Here is a 23,055-nt window from a genome sequence, read left to right as displayed (position 1 = left end):
GTTTGGGATCATAAAAAATTCCTCTGCCATTTAAAATGAGAGTGTTAAAGTTAAAATGCATTTAATAATATTATCTTATGTATTTAAACTCAATGGTTAATAGTTTTTTTAAAAAAAATGAAGAGACTAAAAATAGAGATAGCAAAGCGCAAAAGTGGTAGCGAAATTAAGAGGTAAATATTGAAATATCTCAATATGAAGGATTTGATTTGCAATTTCGCCCAGCATCTATATAACAAAGAAAAAGGCAAGCTCCGTCCTGGATTCCACACCCCTTTCCAGCACAGTTAAAAGTAGCGCACTGAAAGAGAGGGAGAGACATAGAGGAGCCACTCTGATTAGAGGAGCACAACGGCGCGGAGAAGGTAGAGTTGACGTCGTGCTTGAAACGAAACAAAGACGGGGAGAGAGATGGGGATAAAATTGTGGGGGCAAAAGCGTTGGATGGACTCCGATCGGTGCGTCGTGACGGAATCGATGCCTCTGCCCACTTGCTCCGTTCTGTTGGGAGATCTAACCCTTCTTTGGTTGAAATTTTTTTGATTCTTGGCGCGTCCTGTTGTCGTTCTACGCTCCCAGATTCGCCAGCTGGTTTCTTTTTCTTTTGTTTTCCAATTTTTTCGGTTGCGGTCCTGGATGCTTGTTCCGTGCGGTTGGTGCTTCTTGTTTGCGGATTTCCAGCGCATCTGGACGGAGGTTTGGGGTGCGAGTCTCAGCGAGGTAGGATTTTTGGATTGCTCTTATCACTTTAGATTTATCTGTGATATGATCGGGTTCTTCGAGCTCATGGGTGACAATGATTATAGATTAATCCTTTCTGTGAGTCGCATCTACTAGGTTCGAGTAAGATAGCGCTTTATTGCTTTAGGATTAAATTCCGTGGGATAGGCGAAAAGTGTAGTTAGACGATTTTAATTTCGTTGATGATGATCTTGAAGCACAAGAGCACAAGGAGTGTGGGGTTGGATTGATTCACAGGGTCGAAGATTTCATGTATGCGCAATAAGTTCTCTTAATCTTTTTGACACTATTAAATTTGGAGATCAAGGACTTCAATTCAGTTTCGGTGAGGTTCAGATTTTGTGGGGAGGGGGTTTGCTAAGAAAGGATTGCTTTACTATGTTGGAGGCTTTTCAAATTGAAGTTATATTTATGATTTTTATTAAACTGTGCTGTCTACAAATTTTCAACATTGAGATCTTTCTTATATTCAGTGCTCTACTTCCTTAGTTGTGTTGCTTGAATGTAACGACACATTCATCGAGAAATTTGAATAAGTAAATACTCAAATCAGGATTCTACTAATGAAGAATTATCAATTCAGATCCTCTCATGGTTTAAAAAAAGCATCTGTTCAGGCTTTATATGTGGTTGCCTAGGCAATTTTGAAAGGGACAACATATAAATCACATGTAACTGCATACAACATATGTGGTCTGCATGTGCAATTAAAAAACCTTATTTAGTGCGCTTGAACCAATGAACACTCAATCAAGTTTACTTGAAAGGCTAAATTTCCCTATTTAGTAGCTTGCGAGTGTTGATTTGATAAATACTTTATGTATCGCTATAAATATCACATATGCATTATACAGTGAGTCAATCACAGTGAATTTGTATATGCTCTTTGAAACTTTAGGCCCTCTGTTCAAAAACACTCAAATTAGGCCCCCTCCCAGCCCTACTAAAATACCCTCCTCAATCCATGTAAACATTGTTTCTTGTATAGGAATTGCTGATGAATCTATTCTTGGATTTGTGAACGCCAACATTCAGGTGTTTCTTAGAGGTGTAGTAATGGAAATCTAGAGCATATAAAAGTTTGATTATTTCAACATGTTGGCCAAATGTTATTTTGCGAGATATTGCCTTTTTTGTCTTAAAAGATTAATTGTGTACTCTATGATGTGGATTGCATATTGGTGGGTGAATGTGGTGGCACCTCAGTAAAGTGAGTTATTATTGTTATTATTTCCCTTTTGCAACTTACACAGTGATTATTACTATTTTGAACTGAGAAGTTTTTTTTGCTATTGTTTGTTTGATGCCAAGATTCTCTATCTCACAGTCTCACATACGGAGATCTTAGCTTGTGGTTCCATCTTATCTTGATTCTTTTTTCATGCAGATATTAGTCTGGAGCATAGCATGGCAGGTTTGAGTATGAGCCATGATCTTGGTGGAAGGTGAGTTGTCTTATCCACCCTCCCCCTTTTTTTCATCTACCTACATGTTCCATAGTTTGCTCTCAGTTTAAATAGCAGCTGTGACCTGTGTACATTCTAAGAAGGCTGCTGCTAGAGTCTTCTTCTTGATTATAGCATCAAGTTTATGCTCTTTTTATCTTCTATTAAAATTTTACTTATTACTTGTTTGCAAGCTATGGTGAGAAGGTTCTCTTAAATGGTGATGTCTATGTTGGAAAATTTGATGGTTTGCTTCCTCATGGGGTTGGAAGATACACCTGGTCAGATGGAATAATATATGATGGGCAATGGGAGCAAAGCAAAATAACTGGTAGAGGTAAGATATGTTGGCCATCAGGTGCAACATATGAAGGTGAATTTTGTGGAGGTTTCCTGCATGGTTCTGGCACTCTTTTTGGAGTTGATGGCTCTGTGTATAAAGGTTTGTGGAGGATGAATAAACAACATGGAAAGGGAATCAAAGCTTACTCAAATCTAGATGAATATGATGGTCTGTGGAGGGAGGGGTGGCAAGATGGTCATGGCACATACAGATGGAGTAATGGTGATACTTATACTGGAAATTGGAAGGCTGGAAAGATGCATGGTAAAGGGGTTATGAAGTGGGCAAATGGTGATATATTTTATGGGAACTGGTCAGATGGATTAGAAAATGGCTCAGGCTGTTATAAATATGGGGATAGATCAATTTATGTTGGAATCTGGAGCAAAGGGTTAAAGGATGGACATGGAACTTTTTTCCCTCCTGGAAGCAAGCTACCTAGTCAACTTAGATATTTAGAATCTGTTCTGTGTGATAATAAGGTACCAAGTCTTTCTCATTCTTTATCATACAGTGCTGAAGAGCCAGTGAGCAAAAAGCCCCCTAAAGGAAGATGTAGAATCAATAGATGGAGAATACCTGCTTGCTTCCTAAAATCAAAGCGAATATCACATAGGTCATCATCCCTTGGAGTCTGGAGTATCGACACTGGTTGTAGCAGTTTGTCAGAGAACACATCCCAGACACAGTGTTCTTCATATGATAGTCAACATGTACTCGTAGATACCTGTGTTGTAGCTTTTGATAGAGAGTACATGCAAGGAGTTCTAATAACCGAAAGAATTAGTTATTTTGATTTTCAAAGATCACAAAGAAATAAAAGAAACTGGAAGATGAAGAAACAATCAAGGGGACCTGGTGAAAATATTTACAGAGGTCACAGGAGCTACTATCTGATGCTAAACTTGCAACTTGGAATTAGGTAAATATCTTAAATTAATGAACTTGAAAATGTTGTTATATTCTGTCTTTTCATGCATTGTCATGCATTATGTAGTTGCATAGCTCATATAGCAAACCCAAATACTTAAAATCTTTTTATTGGATTGCTTTGTGCTTTGAAGTTAATCTATGATGATGGTGGAGAAGTTTTCAAAGAATTTGGTAGAGTTATTTCTGTATTGGAATTCAAAAAAGTTTCGTCTATTTATCAGTGTGTAGATTTGGTTGAACTGAATTCAAACATAATTTGGTGGGAAAGTTCGTGCAAGCAACCCATTGGGCCTTCTAAAGTATTTCCTTTCCTGCCTCACCCAGTTAGCATCCTCTTTTTGAAAAGAGGGTGAATCAAAACAGCTAGAAAAGGAGAATCAGAATTGAACTTAGTTCAAATGCTTATGCACAAACAATTGGCTCAGTAAACATACCAAGGTTTACAAGCTGGGCTTTCTGGTCTTGGCAGGAACAAGATGTGCCAGTGCCGGAGGCATCGACAAAGAGGAAGGAATCAAGAAAGAGAAAAGGAAGAAGATTCAGAGAAGGAAGAAGAGAAGAGACAAAAAGTGAACCCCAAACCTTGTCACGGTTGCCTAGTGTCACTCATGCAAGCCTCACTTGAAAGTTCTAACATCGTCGTAGAAGCCTTCTGCGAAAGTTCTAGTATCATCACAGCCATTGCAAACATCACATTAAACTTGTGCTAAAGCTCTAACATTGTTGTCGTCATCAATCAAACTTTAACATTGTTGCATCTATCGTTGCTGTCATTGATAACACTTTAACATTGTTGCATCGATAATGCTCTAACATTGTAGCTGTCACGAACAACACTCTTAACATTGTTGCTATCATCGCCATCATTGCATGGTTTTGTTGTCTTGGTTAGTTTCATGTGCCGGTCATTGGGCATAATGTGATATTTCGCCCATGTCAATTAGCACCGAGCAAATTTTTAATCCATAGGGTATACTAATTATTAACATGGTGAAGATTGATAAATTATTTGATAAGAAGAAAAGTTCCTTCTTTTCATTATAACATATCTTTCATATTGAGATCATTCTCATGAGCCATCCTTCATAGAATCTTGTATCTTCTTGTGTTGTATGTTTAACATATATTTTTTATTAGTTATTTGTTACTGAATTTCCTCTGAAACTGACAGGTATACAGTTGGGAAAATCACACCAGTGCCGATGCGTGAAGTGCGATCCTCTGATTTTGGGTCTCGAGCTAGAATAAGAATGTACTTCCCTTGCATGGGATCTCAATTTACACCTCCACACAACTCTGTTGCTTTCTTTTGGAAGGATTACTGTCCTATGGTTTTTAGGTAATTCAGTGGAATTCTATCTAATTTTTTGTTTAACTTAAAGCAATCATCTTAAATATGCATTCTAGTGATTTTCTGCAGGTGTTACACATCTTTTTTGGTCTTCCATGTTCATTACTTAAGCACAAAAGTGAGAAATAGTTTTTTGTCTTGTTTTGGATTCTAGAGGTTCATTCATTCATTCAAATAGCGTACAAGGAATTTTAGTTGAAGCTTTCTGAGATTACCATTCTGTATTTTTCCAAGCTTTGTAAAGATTGAATAACATACATATATAACTTTATTGGCCTAAACACAATAGCATACATGGCCAACGATGGAGGGACAGTGGATGCACTGGGGACCACTGCCCCAACTGAATCCCATAGGAATTAAAAGAATTTTTTTATCCTACTCAACTAGTTTCCATTGACAAGTATTCCCCTTTATAAAAATTTTTTCCTCATATTATGCTTCTCGCATTGCATTCCCGTGAAGTAAACTTATTTTCCTTTTTTATTTTGCTGTATAGAACTTTTAAGTTTGATTTGCCTCCTAGCTTCCGGTAAATTATAAGAATAAGATTTTATTTTTTTTAAATGTTTTCCATTATCAAGCAATAGTAGAAGTAGAGGAAAGGATTTTCTTATATTATTAGTCAGTGGTTGCATTCCATTTCCATATTGATTGGAATGTGTTTTTGTCTTGATAAATTAAGCAGGTAAAGAAAAAGTGCATATATTACACCACATACACAGATATGTATGCATATCATGATGCATGTGAATTTTTGTGCATCATAACTATTCCATCTTTATAGTTGGACTTGGATTATCTGTTTTTATGGCAATCATTTTGTACACACATTTGAATTTTCATATGCATGATACATTTTGTTCATTTTTTACTGTTTTTTATTTTTAAAAAAAGTGCATGATGCATGTGAATATTTTTGCCTTATTCCATCTTTCTAGTTGGATTATGCCTTTCTAGGCCTTTCTAAAGATTGTAGACCAACTATCTACTCAGCAATTCTTGAGTGTCTGTTTGTACTTACTTTAATGTTTGATTTCTTATCTGCAACCTGTTATTTCATTTCATTTGATTATTTGCGATACCCACTCCTTTCCTTAATTTCAATATGTTTTCAGGAATCTTCGTGAAATGTTTAAGATAGATGCTGCTGACTACATGATGTCCATATGTGGAGGTGATGGCCTAAAAGAGCTTTCATCTCCGGGGAAAAGTGGCAGCATATTTTACCTTTCGCAGGATGAAAGATTTTTAATAAAGACTCTAAGAAAATATGAACTTAAGGTTTGAATACGCATCTATGCATTTTGTCACAATAAAAAATGGAATCTATTAATCCAAAGGCATCTGAATGTTCTTTAATTTTTAAATGCTGCTTGCTTAGATACCTTTCTAACTGAAATTAGTTGCATAATGTTAAATTGAGTATATATTCAGCTTGAATATATTGTTATATTTTCATTTGGCAGCATATTGTTCATTTCTGTGAATAGGTTCTGTACAAATTGCTAATTACAACTCTTTTGCTTAATTTCTCACCCTGGATCCTTTGTCTGTGATATTCTTGTTCCAAATTCTACATGCTGCTTGATCAAGCACCGAGTGAGTAGTTCTGTCCTTTTTGGCTCCAGTGCATTGAGTTATGGGTATTTGTCTTTTTATTTTAGACTCAAACCTTTTATCAGCTTTGAATTCAGGAAGGGATAAGGTCAAAAGGTCATAAGATGCTTTAAACTGTGTAAACTTCCAGGGTAATTTGGTCTCGTGAAGAATTTCTTATATAGTTCAGAAAAAATGCTGCTTAGAAAAGAATTTTCTGCCGCTTAGCTGTAATGAAGAAGAGCCACTATTAGTTGTTAATTAAACCAAGTTGGAATATAAGCAATAATTTGGATAGCAACAGCATTAGTGTACAACTAAACATATGACTGAACGTTCTGATTTTGAATGTTTAATTTGTAGATTCTATTGAAGATGCTGCCGAATTATTATGTTCATGTTGGAGCCTATGACAATACTCTAATAACAAAGTTTTTTGGTCTCCACAGACTAACTATAAAAGGGAGGAAGGTGTGTTGACTGAAATTTTCATTACAGTTCTGCACTTTAAAAGCATTCCTGCTATTTTACACTTTGCTTTTGTAGGTTCGCTTCGTGGTTATGGGAAATATGTTTCGGACAGAATTGCGAATCCACCGTCGGTATGACTTGAAGGGTTCCTCTATTGGAAGGTGTACAGGAATGCATAAAACTAATGGGATCACAACATTGAAAGACCTTGATTTGTCATATGTTTTTCATTTAGAGAAATCATGGCGAGAGTCACTTTTTAGGTCAGACGCTTAAATTCATTGTCTTTAAGAAGATGCATTATCATGTTGACTTTATTTTCTGGCAAAGAAATATACCATGCTATCCTCTTCGTCAAGTAATCAAATAGTAGAAAGATAATGGAAAACATGAGGGAATAATTGAATTTATATCCTGAAATATTGCTAATACTATTACTAAGTCAGTAAAGACTTGGAAGTAGTTGCCAAGATCTTGGGTTGCATACCAGCCTTCTTCTGATGAGAGATTGCTTCTCTGATACATATAATGTATAATAGTTGGGCGGGCTATTTATTAGCCTCTCTCTTTCAAAGAAAAAAAAAAGAGAGAAAAAGTTGTGTCCTTGCCATGATTTATCCTTTTTGTAAGATTTCTCATGTTCCATATGAATGTCATATTTTGTCTTTTCATTCCTTATTATTATTCATGTATTACCTTTTTGTTTTCTAATCCTGAAGATCATGATACTGAAATTATTTTGATATGTATGGATTTGCAGCAAATTTCAACTGTTAGTTTATTTTCGTGATTACATACTAGAGATAGTCTTCAACTGACTGAGTTGAATTGTCTTTTATTTTTGTAGACAAATCTCTCTAGATTGTAAGTTCCTGGAATCACAATCAATAATTGATTACAGCTTGTTGCTGGGACTGCACTTTAGGGCTCCTGAGCATTTGAAGGCATATTCAGAATCTCGTAATCACCCAACGGAGAATGCAGGTTCACCAGACAATTACTGTAGTATCTTCTCCAGTTCTTGTTTCGAATTTACATATGTCGGATTTTTTATATTTATTTATGTAGTTTTATTCTCATGCAATAAATAACCTTTTGCCAGGTAGTAGCTACTGAATTTATTTTCCCAAATTATTTAATCAAATTTTGTGCCCTATTTTCTTTTCTGTGTCAATGACCTTTGCTGTGGACCTTGTGGTCCAAAATAACATTTCGAATTTGATTATCCTTTATAATGGTAATTAACCCTATGAAGTTTGATAGTAAATACTGCCTAATATTTACTGAATATTGAATAAAAATAAATGGATGTATCATTATTCAACCATTCATAGTAGTTTATGAATTATGGCGAGTCTATAGTAGAATAGGATATATAATATGGATGTGTGACAATGGTCTTAATGCTGCACTTACAACTTTGCATAGATATAAATTTCTGAAATTTCATGACATAAGTAATCACTGATTAGTCAAAATTAATCCTAAATGTATTTTTTTTTTATGAACATGATGTTCATAGCCTTCTTGCTGCTGGTTATTTGTACATGCATATTTTTGCACAGGTGGATAGTAAAAGTTAAACAGTTGTAGATCGAAGAAACTTTACGATCGTTGAAACTTTATGTTCATACGTTTAGAAGGAGAAACATAGCGGCCATAATTCATACACCAAATTCTAGGTTGGTTGTTTTTTATCAGCATGACCTCTACTTGCTAGCTGAATAACTAGGACAATATAGGCCCTTTGTATAGTTGTAAAGATCCTTCCATCTTATCATTATCTTCTGCTGTTTTTGGGATATGAGAGTGTGACCACTGTCACCGTCACACAATTTCTTCTGTCGCCAAAGATGTCCCAACTCCCAAATATTAGTTTCCCCAACAAATCTTTCTGTAGTGCTTTTATCTCATATTCTTTTCACAAGTCAAATGAAACTAGTTTCAGATTTCTGAAAGCTGCACCAATCTTTGAATGGGCCACGAGATATGGAGAGGCAGAAAATTTAAGCCTTAGATGTTCTAATTTTGAGGAAAAAAACTGACAGATGTGATCTCCATTCTCCTTGGTGCTACGTATTCAAAATGTTATTGCTTATGAAATTTATATAACTTCCTAAAGCCTCTATTATCATTCTGAGCCTTGCAATTCCTTCAAGTTTTAGATGTTCTAAACCTAGGCCCTAAATCTTTGAACTGAATCTAGACCTAATTTATGGTGGAGCTATTTTTTCCTTAACTTACAACCATGGCATTTTACATTGCACTATTAAGAAATTATTACCCAAATGAATAAGTGAAAGTGGCACTGTCGGATCTTTTGAAGTTGGCTGTTCAATATTGCTATGCTATTCTGTAATTGTTCTGCATGTAAAATGCTAGTAAGTTTGTTTATCTTCATGGTATAGATGTGAATTCCTATCAGTTTCTAGTCAAGCAACTGGCATGCCAGCCTAATGCCTGTAGGATGCAGTTACAGCACCCATGTTAGTCCCAACCATGTTGCTCCCATCATGGATGCTTAAATTTCAAATTTTCTTAACTTGTTTAATCTGTTACAAAGATTCCCATCCCATGTATTAGGTCCTCTTGTGGCTTCTAATATGATGAATTGATGTGGGATGCTCACAAGTCCATTTCTAGAACCTTATACATGCCAGCAGTGAACATGGATCCTGTGGAAAGTGGAAACATAGCTTTAATTTTGACAAACATCCTAATTCATTTGTTAGATGCAGGGAACCTTGTCTAATTCTAATACAGTTGTTAGTTATAGATTTGGTTTGTGGTCCTAAATAATAATATGCTAAATAAGCAAATCTTGGTAGGAGAGCACATTCATGATTTTGAAGACGCCCATACCATGCCACCTATTGCCACTGCTTAGCATTTGATGACTTTATTGTTATTATGCTCTTTTGTGATTTGGCTCTCTTGTAATTTGGTCGTGGTCTGAGCCCGATCTGACTTTTATGTAAGAGGCTGTTAGAACATAGTTTTGGTTTATGCAATTTTAAATATCATTCTCTGTTCATAAATTAATTGAAAAAGTTTATCTCGGCGTTGGTGACACAAACAAGGGGGAAGAAGGGGTCTTACACGTCTGCCACCTAGTTTTCTGCTGTCTCTGCAGAGAATTCTAGTCACCTGCCTTTCCCATCTGTCAAGTTTTCTTGCCTAAGCTTCCTTGATGGTCCTCTGTTTATATTTCTGCCTTTGATCATCTTCCTATGTGCCTTTCATATTTCCCAGCTGTCAATAGAAATTGGCGTTTTGAGCTGGGAACTGTTTTGATGCAGTTTATGTCTCACCACTCAAGCAAAATGGTGAGACATAATGATACTTTAATCCTATGGGTAAATATTATGTAATTTACTTGAGATACTGAGGCGCATAGATTTGAACTGTGATTCCAGCTAAATGATCATCCTTTAGAATCAAAATTCACCTGAAAATGTGGCCAAGGTATAGCTTGGTAGAGCCTCGGATAGCAGATTTGAGTATTTAGTTCAAGCAAGCAATCTCTCATTTGAAATTATCAGGTTTCATTTATATAGTATTTACTTGGAAAGGCTTGCACTTTCCTCTCCTCATGACCCTTTTTTGAGGATTGTACATTTGTTTTCTTTCATCCAGCTGAGTCCCAGTTACATGAAGAAATCAGGAACCTACCAAAGGGTTTGCGCTTGGTAGCACATGAACCAAGTTCTGTGACTAGTCTACCAGGTTCACACATCCGAGGCAGCACATTAAGAGCATCTGCAGCTGGTAATAAGGAAGTTGATCTTCTTTTGCCTGGCACTGGAAGGTACATAGTATTGTCCTATTCAATTTCTGGTTAACTATTAACCTGCAGTCTTTTCCTATGGAGATGTATTTTTTTAATATGTTAAGAGTCCATTTAGTAGTAGTAGAACTAAAGTAAGATATTATAATGAATCATTTTTATGCTAATGAAGATTTCAAATTAATCTTTAAAGAAAAGGGTGATCCCCAAAAAACATATACATTGAACATTATTATTGTTAACCAGCATGAAAACTTGAATCATAAAGAACTCACCTCTTATCTGCATAACAGTGAATGATTTCTATGTACAGAGAATTACCTTGTTCTTATTCTTTGCTCATCTCCGTAACTATTTGAACAAACATTAAACTTTAAAGTGAAGTCAGAATAAACCCTAAGCTAACATTTTAGTTTAGAAAAAAAGCCCCAGATCTTCTAGTTGGATGGCCAACTACAATCTTAGTTCTGGTGCTTGAATTCTCAAATTGCCTGGCAGTTGGATTCTTCCTAGAGTTGTGTTAGTTGAAGTTCTTATCTGACCACTTCTCTGACAAAGCAATCTTGTAGATTAGTCTTTGACCAGACAAGGTATTCAAATGCTTAGATGGATTTCATTAAGGCTCAGAAAAACTGGAAAAGCAGACTCATTAAATTAATGTTTCTCTAGATGTGCTGGCTTATGTTGTAGAATTACTTGTCCTTATAATGCAAGAAAAGAAGAAAGGCTACAGTATAGAGTATTCCGATTAAAATTCTTTACATCTATTAATAGTGTCATTGTGGTGTTAGTTGGCAAAGATATCTAATAATCACTACAGGTTGCGGGTACAATTAGGGGTGAACATGCCAGCTCAAGCTAATTTGAAGCTACTTCACAACTGCCTCCTTGATTCAGCAGAAATTGATCCCATTGAAGTCTATGATGTCGTTCTCTATTTTGGAATTATCGACATATTGCAGGAGTATAACATGACTAAGAAAATAGAACATGCCTGCAAGTCACTCAAGTACGATCCCCTCTTGATTTCTGCTATTGAACCAAAGACGTATTCCAAGCGGTTCATCAGTTTCCTGAAGGAGGTTTTCCCTGAATAAGTTCTTTGATCATGAAATTATTTATTTTTTCAACAATCTATTTGAAAGCTAGCCTCTCTATTATGAGGAATCAAGGAGGAACTTTTTTCTCGTGCAATGCTGATCGAAACTGGTACCCTCACTGCTCTTGAGTTTGGCAAAGGTTTTCACAAAACATTTCATCTTCAGTGAACGCAATCGAGCAACTGAATGGAGAGGCGGTCAACATCTCGTCATCATGCAAATGCATAGTGGCGCTCTCCAGCCAGGTCGACAGATTACTTCTGTGAGGTTAATCAATGTTTTCCTATTGTGTATCATGGTCAACCATCATCATGTCTATGAGCTGATAAAGTGATCCATGAAACTAAACCTGCAATTCAGTTCGCCCAAGTTCTTGCCGTTCCTTATTACAGCTGAAATATAGGAATTTAAAGAAAAGAACTACTTGCATTTGTGGCTTGTGTCTGGTCTGCAGGAGTTTGAACAGTTGGAATGACTGTCGAGGACCAACTGATCATCTCATTCGTGGGTTCATTCAAATTTCATTGAGAAGTAGAAGCATGATTTAAGCACATTGATAAGGCTATTGTTATAGTATGGATAATGTCATGGTACCCAATAACTCAAATTCGGATTCCGAATAAGATTGTATCATTTAACAATTTCTTTTTGCACAAATAAAGGCGTGTGACACTTGAGCTACTTGTGTAGCTGTGTCATTTCTGGTGGCTCATCCTTGCTTTTTGAATTTATTCAATAATCAGTGGCAAATTTTAAAATCAATAATTAGAAGTAGCTCTAAATTAGCTTATGGAATTATAGTACAGTAGAAGGGTATTAAATTTTAGAGAAATGATATGCGGAGTGAAAAAAAAAAACACTAAAGCATCAGCGAATGACTCATCCATCCTACGTGGAAAAAAAATAAAAAAGCGAGAATTCTTTTCCTCTTTCCCGTGTCGCCACTTTCTTCTCCTCGTGGAGATCTATCTCCCCTTTCTCGTGTCGCCACCGCTCTTGTCACCTAGGGTTTACTCTACTTGCCGCTGCGACGCACGAAACCCTCCTTCGCTTTCCCCGTGAAGGTCTCTTCCCTGTGTCGCCGTCCTGCTGCCGCTGCGACGCGACCATCTCCTCCTTGGAAGAACGTAAGTGATCCCAAAGACTCCCTCGGTCTTCTCTGTCTCGTCCCTTTCCCCTTCTTTGTCTCGTCCCTTTTGTTGGCCGCCTCTGGGAGTGACGAAGTTAAACAAGGGATGAAGTCTTGTGTCGTTTTTTGCAGATGTATGCTGTGTTTTACAGATTTTTAGGAAATTTATGCTGTGTTGGTAGCTTATCATTTATCTTCTTTCTGCTCTGTATCAGTTGTTCATGTGACTAGCTTATCATGTCACAACTTAATCTTTACCAAATTGTTTTCATATCGATGCTGATTTGCTGGCAATTCTTTGTCTTGTATTTATTTGCCTTTGTTTTTTCCTTGTTATGATTTACTTCTGCTCTGTATCAGGTTGTACCCATGTCATTTCTTTGTGACTATGGTCAGATTTAATGACTAGCTTACAGATTTAGTGACTATATCTTCTTATACAGAGTGATCACATTTTTTTTCCACGGTATCACAGAGCATATGTTATTAGAGAAATGAAACTATAAATTGCTGATATGGTTAGATTTGTTGATATTCATATGTTATTAGAGAAATGATATGTTATGCATCACTTTACCAGCTGATTTTTCATTTACTAATAACTTTTTTGTTTGAATTTAGGTTGTAAAATTGTTATGGAGCAAGAACTATTAATTGAGGGTGATTTCCAAGTATTGGGTGATTCGTCAAGCTCAAATGGAGTTGATATTCCACAAATTGGGATGTGTTTTTCAGCTGAAGAAGAAGTTTATGATTTTTACAAATCCTATGCACAAGGTCTTGGTTTTGGTATTTCAAAGTTGGGTTCCAAAAAAGGAGATGATGGTCAGCTGAAGTATTTTTCGTTCGGATGCTCTAAAACTGGTAAGACTGCACCTAGAGTGAAAAATTCCTTTTATCCTAGACCTTGTAGCAAAACAGATTGCAAGGCAAGAATTAATATTACAATTCAGAATGATGGATTATGTGTCATTACTAGTATTCAACTTGAACACAATCATGCATTAAGTCCAAGGAAGTCAAGACATTTTAGATGTAATAAAGTCTTAGATTCCCAAACTAAGAGGAAATTAGAGTTGAATGATCAAGCGGGAATAACTTTGAGTAAGAGTTTTCATTCTTTTGTTGTTGAAGCTGGTGGCTATGAAAATTTGCCGTTTGATGACAGAAAGTGTAGAAATTATGTGGCTGAAGCACGAAGATTAAGGCTTGGGAATGGTGATGCAGAAGCCTTGAATAATTACTTTTGTCGTATGCAAAGTAGAAATTCAAATTTCTTTTATGTGATTGATGTAGATGAAGATTCTCGCATAAGAAATATATTTTGGGCTGATGCAAGATCTAGGGCTGCATATGATTCTTTTTCTGATGTCATTACATTTGATACTACATATCTTACAAATAGTTATGATATGCCATTTGCTCCATTTGTTGGAGTAAATCATCATGGTGAATCCATATTACTTGGCTGTGGTTTGATATCTAAAGAAGATTCTGAAACTTTCATTTGGTTATTTAAATCATGGTTGACATGCATGAGAGGACGAGCTCCACGAGCTATTATTACGGATCAATGCAAAGCCATGGAAATTGCAATTCTTGAGGTATTTCCAAACTCACATCATCGTTTATGTCTTTGTCATATTATAAAAAAACTTCCAGCCAAGTTTATTAGTCATGCCTGTTGGTGCAACATCCCTCAGGTCAAGGTTGACCTGGTTGACCAAGCTGAGTCTTGGTTTGAGTTTAGATGTTTGACAATAAGAAATTGATTGAAGAAGAGTCAAGTAGGTCAAGGTTGACCGGATACTTGACTGGGAAGTCCTAACTGGGATGTTAGGTAGAATGGAAGTCCTGGTGAGTGAAGTCAGGCAGAAGGGAAGTCCTAGTGAGTGAAGCTAGGCAGATGGAAAATCCTAGTGAGTGAAGCTAGGTGAAAGTCCTGGTGAGTGAAGCCAGGTGAAAGCCCTAGTGAGTGAAGCTAGGCAGATGGAAAACCCTAGTGAGTGAAGCTAGGTGAAAGTCCTGGTGAGTGAAGCTAGGCAAGGGAAAATCCAGATGGATCAAGGATGATCGGACATCTGGTGTTGGGAAGTCCAAGTAGGTCAAAGGATTGACTGGATACTTGGCACGAGGAAATACAGATAGGTCAAAGGGATTGACCGGACATCTGGTGGAAGTCCAAGTAGGTCAAAGGATTGACTGGATACTTGGCGCGAAGAAAAGTCCAAGTGGGTCAAAGGGATTGACCAGACACTTGGTGGGAAGTCCTAGCAGGTCAAAGGAGTGACCAGATGCTAGGCATGATGTACCAACAGGTCAAGGTTGACCGGATGTTGGTTTGAGAGGCTTGGAACTTGGTTTTGGGCAAAAACCAAGTGTTGGATCGATCAGTGGATCGATCCAGGAGCTGGATCGATCAGTGAATCGATCCAAGCCTTTCCTAGCGAACAGAGAGCCTCTGGATCGATCCGTGGATCGATCCAGATGTCCCAATCGATCAGTGGATCGATTGGGACGCGGCTGCTTCGCGCGATAAGCGCTGGATCGATCCAGGCGTTTTTTCCAGAGCACAGAGGCGCTCTGGATCGATCCGTTGATCGATCCAAAGCCTCCCCGATCGATTGGGAACATTCGAATCGATCGGGATCCGACCGTTGGCGTCGATAAAGGCCGCAGGCGCATGATTCCTTCCGCACCTCTTCTCCGATTCACTCCAGATCTCTCGCCAGCTCCTCCACAGCACTCACAAAGCTCAGATCGCCAGTTCTTGAAGGATCTTGGAAGTTCTCCAAGTCAAGAGGCGGATCAAAGCCAAGAAGAGAAGCTAGGGTTAGGGTTTATACTCATTGTAAGCTTGTAAGCTTGTATTTCTTGTATCCTTTCCCTCTCTTCTTGTATTGAGTCTTGTAGGGCTTCTCCGCCCTTGGTAGTTACCATAAAGGAGAGTTTTATTTAGTGGAGGGTGTGTGTGTTGGTGTGGATCCTTGGATTAGTCACCTCTTGTGAGGTGGATACCAAGTAAACCAACCGTGTTAGCGTTGTGTGATTGTTTCTTTGTATTTCCGTTGCACATCTTTGAAGAAACAAGCAACGCCGAGCAACGAGCGAACGCGACGAGCTATTCACCCCCCCTCTAGCTACTTTTGGTTATAACAAGTGGTATCAGAGCAAGGCCGCTCTTCACCGGAATCATCGCCGGAAGGGTCAAGCATAACAAGAAAAGCTAGAGGGCGAAGAAGTTGGAGCAAATTCATTAAAGTCAAAGAAATCAAAAGGCTCAACTTCAAGATGCAATTCCAAGATGGACTTGGATTTGACACAAGGGTGGCTCCACCATACACTTCCACGAGCTTCGATTCTTGGAAATCAAGAATCGAAAACTTTCTTATGATGGAGATAGAGCAATGGTTTGCTCTAATGGAAGGATTTGAAGCTCCAACAAACTCGAAGGGCAAGCTTCTCAAGAAAAGCAAATGGAGCTCGGAGCAAGTCCAAAGGTGCGATGCAAATGACAAAGTGACCAAGCTTTTGGTCAATTTATTGCCAAGCACCATCCTTTGCAAAATTGGAGAATTTGAAGATGCAAAGGAATTATGGAGCAAATTGGCCAAGCTTCATGAAGAGATCCCCTCCACTGTACAAGAGCAAGAAGTATCCAGAGAGGGTGACTCTTTGGAGCAAGACCAAAAGAAGGACTCTGAGGTTGAGAGATGCTCAACCTCCGAAGAAGAGGAAATCCAAGAAGCTTCATCCTCAAGGGAATGCAACGAAGGGAACAAGGAGGGAGCATACTCCTTGTTTCATATTCAAGATGATGAAGCCTCCACCTCTAGGATTGAGGGGGAGCAATCCTTGGTGACGTCGGATCAAGAAGAAGTAGAAGCTTCTACATCCGGGTCAAGAGACAAAGAGGAGGAAGAAGATTCTACCTCCACAAGTCAAGAAAAATCAAATGGAGGAGAATCAAGGTCCGTTCAAGAGGAAGCTTCTACCTCCGGATCCAAAGAAAATGCCACCCCTACAAGCAAAGGTATAAATATTTCAATTAATAATAAAAATCATATTATATGCTTTGAGTGTAGGGAACATGGGCACTACAAGAGCAAGTGCCCTAAATTGGCCAAGAAGAAGGGCCAAGTGGCACAAAAAGGCAAGGTGAAGCCCAAGGAGATCATCCCCAACACAAAGAAGAGCAAGGAGCATATTATATGCTTCTCTTGCAATCAAAAGGGGCATTACCGAAGTCAATGCCCCAAGGGGAAGAAAGTGGTCAAGGCTCAAGGAGGCACTAGTCAAGGGGGAGCCTCCAAGGTAAAGAAGAAGGTATCTTTTATTGAGCCTACCCCTTTACATTATGGTAAAAAGCATGATAGTTCTAATTTTTATCATTTTAATGTAATTTACCATAAGAATAGGAAGCATGAGGGTTTTAAGGAAAAGCATGTGGCCCTACATGCCAGAACTACCCAACCTAAGGTTAGGAAGGTAGATGGACACTTGGGCAAGAACACTAAGGATAATAGATACAAGCCCAAAAATAAAAATGCTCATGGGTGTAATGAGAAATCAAAATCTAAGGATTTAATGATAGAAAATCAAGTCTTGAGATCAAGACTTGATAAAATGGAAAAGACCCTAAAAAGGATGGAAAATATCCTAAAAGGGCAAAATGAGCATAACCTAGGTTTAGGGGTACAAAAGTCATCCAATGGCCATAGAGGTTTGAGATACAAACCCAAAGCAAAAAGGGATGTGCCTAGTTATCATAGGGTTCCATATAGCTATGGAACAAACCCTAAGTCTAGAGGTCAAGTCAAAGATACAAGGGAAGATATCCTAGAAGTATCTTTGCAACCAAAGTGACTAAGACTTCTAAGAAGTCTAAGAAAGTCACTAACAAGGTCACAAGGGAGGCTATCCCTAGAGTTGACATAGAAAATGTGACCAAGGCTTCTAAGAAGCCCAACAAGGTCACTAGGAAGGTATTTAGGGAAGTTATCCCTAGTGAGTACCTAGAACATCCAAGGAGCACCAATAGGTGTTGGGTTCCTAGGAGCATTTTCTCTACCCCATAAATGGATTAGAGAGTGTCAACTCCGATTAGAAGGGTAGTTAACCCAACTTTGAGGAAATTGACACTCAAGGAGCATTTTCAAGCTTTTGTTAACCTTTGAAAATGAAATGGAATTATTATTTACTCCTTGAAAGAGTAAAATGTGCCTAATGGTGGAAGAATTGATTTTAATCTTAAATGACACATATTGGGAAATTCAGAAGAACTACCATAGTTGGGATTTTGGTATGTTCTTAGGAAATTTAAAGCAATCCGGGCCTTAATTTAAAAGTGCTACTCTTGTGAAAAATGAAATATGCCAACATTTGAGGATATGCTTAATTTCGACTGGCATAAATTAATCAAGGAAATTAGAAATGCCAATTTAGGCTTTGGCATTTTCTTGAAGCACTTTAGGGCAATCTAGGTTTAAGTTGTAAGTTTAGCTAAGATTTTAAGGATACTTAGATAGTTAATCTAGGTATATTTTATTTATGCTAAATCTTGCCATGATTGTTTGCCCATCATATGCCATGACATCATGTCTATTTTTGCATTCATGTTTTATTATGCAAAATCTAAAAAAAAAAAATATCATGTCATGACATTCATACATCATGTAGTTATAGGAATCTTTCTTTTGAAAGTTATTTTATTTTGATGTATGCCATAACATTATCATGCATTAGTTTAATTCCTTGTAATTAAGGACAAATGGCATTTTAGCAACACTTATTAACAAGTGACATCCTAGGTGGATGTCTAATATCTTTAAAATGCCTAGATAGATATGCATGATCCCTAGATTAGGGCAAAACCAAAATCTACATCTCACAAAGACTATAAGGTGACTTGTATGTGGTTTAGTGCACATTAGATACAAGTGAGATGTTAGGATGATGAACAAAGCTCAAGATGTTGATTTAGTGCATTCTTTTGAGTTTTTAGGTTCATCAAAACACATAGTTATGTGTTTTCCCATCATTGGGAAAGCTAATGTACAAGTCATGTGCATTATGCCCAAGGAACATGATGGGATATTGGTTTTGAAAATGTTTTAAAAATGCTTTTGGAAAACCATGGTGAAGACTATCTTTTGATAGTAATCACCATTGAATAGTTAGACACAAACTTGAAGAAAACGCTAAAGTTTTAGCAAGTTTTCAATCTTGTGTCAATCTTTGAAAATATGATGTATTTTCATAGAAAACTATTTTTCCATGATTAAGTATGCCCTAAATAATGTCTACACGAAATTTCATGATTTTTAGATTTTTGTAGAATTTTCTAGGGGTTTCTGAAGTTGACTGAAGTGGAATTTCAGCAACTATTAGAGCTCCGATCGATCCATGGATCGATTGGAGTGCCTGAATCGATCCGTGGATCGATTCAGAAGGCAAGTCCCCCGCGAGCAGAAGCTCGCTGGATCGATCAGCCGATTGATCCAGGTAGTCTGAATCGATCAGTGGATCGATTCAGAAAGGTTCAATCGATTGGAACCCAACTCCAATCGATCCAAGTTGCTGATTTTGGCTGGGAAGGCCTGATTTCAGCATCTTTGAACCCCTTTGAGTCTAGGTAACCATTCCAAACCCCCCAAAATATATTTGTATACATACAAGGGTGTTTTCATGTGAAAACAAGGATGGATTGGTTAAAGAAGGCTTCATTGAAGTTTAGGTTGAGGTTTGTTTCAAATTTTGAGTATTTGAATCTCAAAACTTCTAAATTTGGGTTTCCTAAAGGTTTAGGGATTCCAAGTCATTGTTGGTGCAATGATAGAAGTTACCACCATGTCTTTAGGGGGAGGGACTCTTTAAAGACATGAAAAATTATTTTTCATGAACCTTGGAAGGTGGTTAACCTTCTTTAAAGAAAATGCTCATGTATGAGCTTTTGAACTTGAAATGGGGAGTGGATATCCTCATTATTTCAAGTGGGAACTCAAGTGGTTAGAAAATGCTCAAGGTTGGGTATTTGTCTACATTGAGGGAGAAGTTAAGGATAAATGAAGGGTATGAGACCTTCATTATCGTGTTGATCACAACGAGTGATGTTGTGAACAACGAGGAGCAACTCTTAAGGGGGAGAGTCGTCAACAAATGGATTCGTTGATGTGTACCCAAAATTGGGGCATGGGTTGATGTGTGCCCAAAGATGGGTTGATGTGTGCCAATAGGGGGAGAATGAAAGGACCTGTGAATGGGTGTAAGTTAGGCTTTCATTACCTAGATGGAGTGTGCCCTCTTAGGGGGAGAATGAAGAGCTTAATTTATGTGTTCATTACCTAGTGGCATGAAGATTGAGGTTATAGGATTAGCCTAACTTACATGTGGTATTGTAAGTGTTATTGTGGTATTGTCAAACATCAAAAAGGGGGAGATTGTTGGTGCAACATCCCTCAGGTCAAGGTTGACCTGGTTGACCAAGCTGAGTCTTGGTTTGAGTTTAGATGTTTGACAATAAGAAATTGATTGAAGAAGAGTCAAGTAGGTCAAGGTTGACCGGATACTTGACTGGGAAGTCCTAACTGGGATGTTAGGTAGAATGGAAGTCCTGGTGAGTGAAGTCAGGCAGAAGGGAAGTCCTAGTGAGTGAAGCTAGGCAGATGGAAAATCCTAGTGAGTGAAGCTAGGTGAAAGTCCTGGTGAGTGAAGCCAGGTTGAAGCCCTAGTGAGTGAAGCTAGGCAGATGGAAAACCCTAGTGAGTGAAGCTAGGTGAAAGTCCTGGTGAGTGAAGCTAGGCAAGGGAAAATCCAGATGGATCAAGGATGATCGGACATCTGGTGTTGGGAAGTCCAAGTAGGTCAAAGGATTGACTGGATACTTGGCACGAGGAAATACAGATAGGTCAAAGGGATTGACCGGACATCTGGTGGAAGTCCAAGTAGGTCAAAGGAGTGACCAGATACTTGGCATGAATAGAAAAGTCCAAGTGGATCAAAGGGATTGACCAGACACTTGGTGGGAAGTCCTAGCAGGTCAAAGGAGTGACCAGATGCTAGGCATGATGTACCAACAGGTCAAGGTTGACCGGATGTTGGTTTGAGAGGCTTGGAACTTAGTTTTGGGCAAAAACCAAGTGTTGGATCGATCAGTGGATCGATCCAGGAGCTGGATCGATCAGTGAATCGATCCAAGCCTTTCCTAGCGAACAGAGAGCCTCTGGATCGATCCGTGGATCGATCCAGATGTCCCAATCGATCAGTGGATCGATTGGGACGCGGCTGCTTCGCGCGATAAGCGCTGGATCGATCCATGGATCGATCCAGGCATTTTTTCCAGAGCACAGAGGCGCTCTGGATCGATCCGTTGATCGATCCAAAGCCTCCCCGATCGATTGGGAACATTCGAATCGATCGGGATCCGATCGTTGGCGTCGATAAAGGCCGCAGGCGCATGATTCCTTCCGCACCTCTTCTCCGATTCACTCCAGATCTCTCGCCAGCTCCTCCACAGCACTCACAAAGCTCAGATCGCCAGTTCTTGAAGGATCTTGGAAGTTCTCCAAGTCAAGAGGCGGATCAAAGCCAAGAAGAGAAGCTAGGGTTAGGGTTTATACTCATTGTAAGCTTGTAAGCTTGTATTTCTTGTATCCTTTCCCTCTCTTCTTGTATTGAGTCTTGTAGGGCTTCTCCGCCCTTGGTAGTTACCATAAAGGAGAGTTTTATTTAGTGGAGGGTGTGTGTGTTGGTGTGGATCCTTGGATTAGTCACCTCTTGTGAGGTGGATACCAAGTAAACCAACCGTGTTAGCGTTGTGTGATTGTTTCTTTGTATTTCCGCTGCACATCTTTGAAGAAACAAGCAACGCCGAGCAACGAGCTAACGCGACGAGCTATTCACCCCCCTCTAGCTACTTTTGGTCCTAACAATGCCAACTATAAGTTGATAAAGAGGAACTTGAAAAATATTGTTTACAATTCTATGACATCTGAAGAATGTGATAGCAACTGGACAAAATTGATCGAAGACTTTAACTTGGAGAAAAATGATTGGCTGAATTCTTTATATGAAATTCGTCATAAGTGGATGCCTGTATATGTGAAAGATAAATTTTGGGCAGGGATGTCGACAAGTCAAAGAAGTGAAACTATGAATGTATTTTTTTGATGATTATGTTCATTCGAAAACAACTTTGAAGCAGTTTATTGAACAATATGACAACGCTTTGAAAAGCAAGATTGAAAAGGAAGATAATTCTGATTTTGCATCTTTTAATTCAATCATTCCAGTTATTAGTGGCAATCCAATTGAAAAGCAGTTTCAAAGTGTTTATACTAACAAAATATTCAAGTTGTTTCAAGATGAACTGCGAGGTTTGATGTTTTGTAACACTTCATTTGTGAAGCAAGAAGGGGCAACACTCTTTTTTGAGGTGATGGAAACTATATATGGGAAAGAGGGAGCAACTCCAAAAAATATTTCTTTTTGGGTACAATATAATGAGTTACAATGTCAAATAAAGTGTTTGTGTCGTCTCTTTGAGTTTCGTGGAATTATGTGTAGACATATAATATCTGTTCTGGTGAAAAGAAATGTCACTATAGTTCCAGAAAATTACATATTGGAACGATAGCGCAAAGACATTAAACGTGGATATCAAGGAATCACTAATATTTATGATGATTCTTGTCATCATGCAGAGGAACGACAAAGATATAATAATCTTCAACCATTGTTACAGGAAGTGGGGCAGCTTGGGTCAAAAACTGATGAAAGGTGCATTGTTTTAACAGGCATTTTGAAAGAAGCAAAAAAAAAATTATGGATATAAATATTGGTGATTCATTGGATGGTTATCAGGACAGCAATAAAATACATGAGGAATCAAGATATGAAAGCAAACAATTTCACAGTCCTCTAAAAGTAAGGTCTCGTGGGCGTCCACCGACGAAACTAAAACAATCCAAAATTGAGCAAATTGTGAAAAAGGCGAAGACAAAGTCTCAGAAAAAGGTTTGTTTGTATATTTGGTGAAATTTTCTTTTGGTGCTATGTTTTGGTGATAATTTATTTTACTTTTTTTATTTGTTAATATTGAATATAAGTACATCTGTCTACAAAGTTCTACAGTTGATAAAAAGCAAGATGAATTATC

At 38.0% G+C, this 23,055-nt stretch overlaps 2 protein-coding genes across 2 annotated transcripts; both read left to right on the top strand.

The window, feature by feature from the left end:
* Nucleotides 1-263: 263 nt before the first annotated feature.
* On the top strand, nt 264-12,482 carry LOC122016552 (phosphatidylinositol 4-phosphate 5-kinase 1-like). The gene is made up of 10 exons (XM_042573889.1): nt 264-720; nt 2,129-2,186; nt 2,381-3,451; nt 4,634-4,801; nt 5,932-6,097; nt 6,776-6,883; nt 6,959-7,146; nt 7,731-7,867; nt 10,520-10,691; nt 11,491-12,482. Exons 2-10 carry the CDS (start codon nt 2,149-2,151, stop codon nt 11,765-11,767), a joined length of 2,325 nt encoding a protein of 774 aa, XP_042429823.1. The 5' UTR covers nt 264-720; nt 2,129-2,148; the 3' UTR covers nt 11,768-12,482.
* Nucleotides 11,864-22,821, top strand: LOC122014152 (protein FAR1-RELATED SEQUENCE 5-like). Its single transcript, XM_042570333.1, has 5 exons — nt 11,864-11,909; nt 13,521-14,503; nt 22,102-22,273; nt 22,601-22,676; nt 22,761-22,821. Exons 1-5 carry the CDS (start codon nt 11,864-11,866, stop codon nt 22,819-22,821), a joined length of 1,338 nt encoding a protein of 445 aa, XP_042426267.1.
* Nucleotides 22,822-23,055: the final 234 nt, after the last annotated feature.

This window comes from Zingiber officinale, chromosome 8B (assembly GCF_018446385.1).
Source record: "Zingiber officinale cultivar Zhangliang chromosome 8B, Zo_v1.1, whole genome shotgun sequence".
In the NCBI taxonomy this organism is placed as follows: domain Eukaryota; kingdom Viridiplantae; phylum Streptophyta; class Magnoliopsida; order Zingiberales; family Zingiberaceae; genus Zingiber; species Zingiber officinale.
Note: the sequence above shows the minus strand (reverse complement) of the source record. Positions and strands in the feature narration are given on the sequence as shown.